Here is a 5,716-nt window from a genome sequence, read left to right on the forward strand (position 1 = left end):
GTACTCCTCATGGTCGTAGCGGGGGCCGCCGCCTGCTCCCTGCCCCCCCCGGGCGCGCCCTTCCTCGCCTCCGGCCTCCCCGGGCGGCGCCCCCTGGGTGCCCGCCGCTGCCCGGCGCCCGCAGACACACGGGAGCCCGGCGAGCGGGCCGCGAGCTCCGAGTCCAGCCTCTGCTCTCAGCAGCACCGTCCCCACCTACCTCTCCCTGGCCCAGGCTTTGTGTAGCCTCCCAGGAAAACCTCCCAGGATGGATGTGCTCCCGCCTCTCTGGGGTAGCCTGTGCCTGCGCTTTCCCACCCTCTTGTGAGAGAGTTTTTCTTGATATCCCACCTCAACTTCACCTGCTGCAACTTGATCCTGGACTTGCTCAGCACTTGCTGTCTGTCTTCACTCTCCCCTTTTTTTTCTGTCTGTCGGGGTGGCTGCCCCCTTCTTTCCCCTGGCACTCGCAGGCTCCAGGTTTGCTGCCTGTCCTCGGTTGAGCAGGGTGGCTGCAGCATATAGCTGCTTTTGTAGCCTAGCCTGTGTTTTTTCTCACGGCTGTGCCGGCACATGCGGCTTGTGGTCGCTCGTGTGATGTGAACAGCCCAACACGTTGGTATTGGCAGCGTCTGTGCTTGCGGCTTTGCCAGAGGTCAGGATTTCTCAGGGTGATATTTATTGGACCAGCTGTGCAGTCAGGATGGAGTTAGACCCGCTTCTGAGTGCGAGGCATTCTTCATCAGGTGGTGGTGACCTGACGAAAAACATCTTGCATTTCAAGCCTTCCTCCCTCTACCCCAGCTTCACAGTTGGTCTGATAAATGATATCCCACTGAAAAATCCCTACCTCTTGCATCATTTCTGGATCATCATAACGACATCATTTGTACTAATTTGAACATTCAAAACATTATTTTCTGATAGTAAATACGGACACGGATATGACATAAGTTGTTATCAGTATCTTTTAAAAACCTTAACTTTTAGTTGTTTGCCTCCTATATTCAGATTGGGAGAGATCACTACTTGGTTCTCGTTCAGAAGAATGTCTGTAAATGAATGAATGAATAAAAATAAAGGGTCTTTTAATGCTTGGGCAGTTCTCACCCCAAAGGAAACAGCTGCCAAACAAGAGAGTGAAAAGAAAGATGAGATCTATTAGTTTAACCTGCAGATTCTGAATAACTACTAATGAAATGCAAATATTACAATCTTGGTGAGGCTGACATCATCTGGTACAACTGTGGCAAAAATATTTTGACTGGTAGAAGATAAATATTTATGCAACTGTTTAAATTGCACTTCTTATTTTAAATTTTTAGGAAGTAGCATACACAGCAATTCACAAAATTTATTTCTTTTGAAGACTCGCTTGTAAATGTTTGATTTATCTTTCTTTTTGTGAAACAGTTATTTTAATACAAGAGACATCGGATCTCATGAAGTTTCATAAACACTGAAATACTTGGCAAACGTTTGGTAAAGTGCTGGTTATTGTCATGTTTATTCATATTTTAAAATGGAACAGTAAGTTGTAAAGTTCACTTGGAACGCACAGTGTCAGTGTGATACTAATGAAAGCCCTGTAAACTATCTATCTGTCTTGGCTTTTGAACTTAAAAAAAAGTATGAACCAAGACTCTCCAGCAGTTGGACTGAAGTAACCGAACTAAACTCTTTTGTTTATTATCAGTCATGTGTCTGGACAAATGGCATTGTCCTTTACAGTGATATCAGTTTAACTCATCAGTTATTATTATAGCACATTGGTCTCTGTAACATGGCTTACTTGGAAAATATGAAATTGGAACAATTTTATTTATATTTATATATTGATTTTTGTACATATATATGTTTATTAGTACAGAAATCATTTTCATGAGACGCATCATATTTTCTCTGATGCATTACACCACAATTTTTGGAGAGCAAAACCAGTTTTAGGATTTATGTTCCCTGTTTTTGTCTGATTTATAGTGAAGCAATTTTCATTGCGTTTCCAAGTCTTGGGCCACTATTTTGCCTAGGATTTTTTTTTTAAGCTAGTAATTTTATGGTAGCTCAAAAATGATTGTTTTTGAATCTAATAAGAAACCACAATTGCCTTAAGTGGACAAAACGAAAATATGTTTATTAGTATTTTGTATTTCCTTACTTCATTAGTTTGCTAGTGATCTTTAACATGTGGTAACTATCCATCTGAGTCCTTATCCACATAAAAAGTTGAAAAAGGAAGAAACTAACAATTAAAGTAGTTGCTGGCAACATTAGCTTTTTTTTAAAGCTAAAAAATGCTTGTGTGTTAAGAGTTTAGTGTAGAATTTTTCAATTTTATGGGCAAATGCTGCTTTATACTCACTGTAGGGGGGGGGGGCATCTTTTTGACAAATGTATCACAAAGCAAGTGCTGCACTCTCCTCAAGTGTCCCTGGGGTCAATTTTGCTTGCCCAATCTGTTGCTTATATATCCCTGCATGATCTGTTGCTCTCTTTCTGTCCTCTGCCCAGTTCTCCCTGCCCTGTTTGCTGTTGTGTCCCTTGCTTCTTACCCAATCTGTCACATGCCAGACACAGAGGTCGCCTGTGCCACTTCTGGTACACAGGCCACAGGTTGGCCCTTCCTAGTATAGAGAATAGTTTGACAGTTATATTGGACAGACTGTGCTAAGGTGGACAGTGGAGAAAACAATGTGTTCAGTTGCTTTCTTGGTCTTTGAGTTTCAAGAAAACTTTTTAAAAATTGTGTTTTTGTTTTAACTTTATTCCTGTTACTGTAAATCTTTAAGAGAATTTTGACTTCATTTATCATCTCCTATAGCATGTTTGAATATTGTGACTTGTGTTGTTGCAAGCAGAAGCAGGGGGTTTTTTTTGGTGGCATCTTCTTATTGGACCAACTGTGCAGTTGGGAGACCTGGAGAAAGGCACTTTGTGCCTGAAAACTCATCTAGCATCTTTCCCAACAGTACAGCTGGTTCAATAAAAGCTGTCACCAAAAATCCCTTGCTGCTTTCATGTTTCCTGCACCATCATAGAAGCAATGTCCCAGCTCCACTACTGTTTGAAACGAGCAGTTTTGCAGTTTGCTGTACTACAAAAGCTATAAGGATAAGTCCCCAGAAAGATTCGGGCATTGTGATGCTGAGCATCTGAACACCTAACTGAAGTGCTTGCTTTCTGTGGTGGAATGGGGTAGTGTTAAGATAGGTGTCTGTAGTTCTCATATAGTGCCAAATGGTGGTTAAAAATGGGATTCAAAACATCCAGCATGCTATAATGGAATCTGCCTAATTTAGTGCATAGGGAATGTTGGAAAGGGAAGGAACCTGTTGCTTACCCCTCTTGACTGTGGAAGCACCTATGTCAGAACAGGATTTACAGCTGAAATCCTGGTACGTAAAGTATTCCTTTAAGAACATGAGATGACTATTTTTCTTAGCTGGAGGAGATGGTGGTGGTGGTGGTAGTGCCTTTTTCAGTTTCCTGTTGCTTAACATACATTAGTAAGTGATCCATTGTTTAGTAATGGCTGCCTTGGATCCAAACAGGTAGAACTGGCTTCTTTAGGCTGCAGCTAGCTTTTTATATATCAGGGTGCTTCCATTTGAACAGAAGATCACTTGGGTTAATCAGTATGATTGCTTTCCTTAGCCTTTTGCTGATACTTCAAGGAATCCCAATTCAACATGGAGAATAGGAACTGTGAGGATAAGGAGTTAAGAGTCCCAGTGGGATTCACAAGACCAAACAGAATGCTTCAACTTTTGTCACTGTGTGTGTTTCGATGGAAAATAGTTCACTTGAAGTTTTTCAGATTGGCTCCAATTTAACTTTTCTGCACTTAGACATTAGCAATAACCAGATCTGTGTGGCTAAGTAATATGACTTGGAGACATTAATGTATGATGTGCTTAGAACAATCAAGGTAGCTTTGTCTTTTACAGAGGACAAAAAGCAGCTTTTCCTTTTAAGTCTAAGTTTCTTTGTGTTCTTCTGTTAAACTTGCAAGGATTTTTTAACTACCACATTTACTTGAGTTCAAGACAAGGTATTTTTTCCTCATTAAACATGGGGTGGGGAGAGGCCCTTGTCTTGAATTTGAGTACAAGGAGGGGGTAGGGGAAGGCGGCTGTGGTGGCTCTTACTGTGGCCCCAATGTGGGGTCGAAATAGGTGCCAGAGCAACAGTGCCACCCCTCCTGCAACACCTGCTACATGGCTGAGTGGGGGCCAGGGAAACAATTTGCTCCATGTCCTGGGGCCAGAGTGGGGCTGGAGCCAGAGCAGTGAGGGTGGGGACAGAGGTGCTGGTGGGCAGGCACCGGTGGGGAGCAGGTGCCAGAGGAGCAGGCACTATGGCAGGGGGAACAAGTGTCAGAGGACACAGGCACGAAGTGCAGGTGCCAGGGGAGGCAAGTGGCAGGAGGGACAGATGCTGGGGGAGGTAAGTATCAGGGTGTGCAGACTGGTGGGGAGGGGAGAAGGGCAGTTTGCAAGAGGGTCAAGTAGTGCTGGAGGACATAGTAGGGGGCAAGAGGACTCCTTCACTGCCTGCCCCTCTACCACTGCTTGCCCTGTTGCAGTAAAGGTAGTGGGGCAGGTCACTAATTTACGATGACTGTAATAATTAAATTATCTACATGGAAACTATAACATTCATACATTTTCCATGCATAAAATTTAATTTTTGGAGTGTTGTCTTAAATCCAAAGTCATCTGGGGTTCAGGTAAATATGGTAGAAAAGCTGTATGAGTTCAGGAAATGCAAACATGAGCAACGGAAATACATTATTTGACTTACTGAAATAATCTATTTATTGCATATTTCTTAATGAATGGAAACAGTTATGTCATCTTGCTGATCAAGGATTTCCCAAGCCTGCCAACCTTCATGTCATGCACACATTACTGTGAAAAAACAGTCACTAAACTTTTCTAGTCACAATTGCTTGCCCTCCCTCCTAAATCGCATACTGTCCATCTTCAGTTTACAGATGAATTGTTTCCTCTTCAGAATTATGAAATATGTCATCACATAGCTTTCTTCAGAAATTGTAAAATTCCCTTAATTTTGTGGCATATAAATGTGATACAGGCTCAATATCTGACACTTTTTTCATGACTGTAATTTTTCTTCATGATCATTTCTTCTTTTTTTTTTCTTTTTAGGGACTAGCCTGATAGTACTGTCTCTTCAGTGGCCGTGTGTAGATGAAATGAGGGGCTTGTGTGCATGATACTTTAAAGCGGGCTAAATGCTTTTGCACCGCTTTAATGGTGTCAGTGTTTGCACACCTTGGCGACATATTGTGCATTAATTCCAGCTGCTGTAGGAAATTCGGTGGTGTAATGTGCCTTAAATGACTTGGAGCACAGCAAACTAAAATTCCTCCGAGGAGTTTTAGTTTGCTGTCCCTACAGCCATGGAGCAAAGCACCGGGCTCCATGCAGCTCTGCAGGAAGCCCTGCAGGCAGTCTGGCAGCAGCCGGGGAAGGCAGGCTCCTCCCAAGAAAAGCGGCAAGCCTGATTTTTTTTTTTTTTTTTTTTTTCCCCCTTCTCTCCCCACCCAGAGCCTGCCTGCCTACTTGAGCTTTGCGGGGGCCCGGTGCTTCCCTCCATGGCTGTAGTGCCCCTCGGGACCACCCAAGTCGGGTGCTTGCAGGTGGGTGCCACCTGAGGGTGCTGCTGCTGTGGAGGGAAGCACCAGCCCCCCCTGCAGCCCAGGAACCGGTCT

At 43.5% G+C, this 5,716-nt stretch overlaps 1 protein-coding gene across 6 annotated transcripts in view; it reads left to right on the forward strand.

Annotated features, from left to right (window-relative positions):
- The window catches only part of PTPN3 (protein tyrosine phosphatase, non-receptor type 3), a 306,004-nt gene that overhangs the window by 73,956 nt on the left and 226,332 nt on the right, over positions 1–5,716 (forward strand). The window contains exon 1 of one of the 6 annotated variants that reach the window (XM_025209237.1): positions 153–272. The exons of the other annotated variants lie outside the window; for them this stretch is intronic. Coding sequence (XP_025065022.1) covers positions 248–272 — 25 coding nt within the window. The 5' untranslated portion in view covers positions 153–247. Of the gene's footprint in view, positions 1–152; positions 273–5,716 lie in introns of those variants that run through there. 6 annotated transcript variants of the gene reach the window in all.

This window comes from Alligator sinensis, unplaced genomic scaffold (genome assembly GCF_000455745.1).
Source record: "Alligator sinensis unplaced genomic scaffold, ASM45574v1 scaffold823_1, whole genome shotgun sequence".
Taxonomy (NCBI): domain Eukaryota; kingdom Metazoa; phylum Chordata; order Crocodylia; family Alligatoridae; genus Alligator; species Alligator sinensis.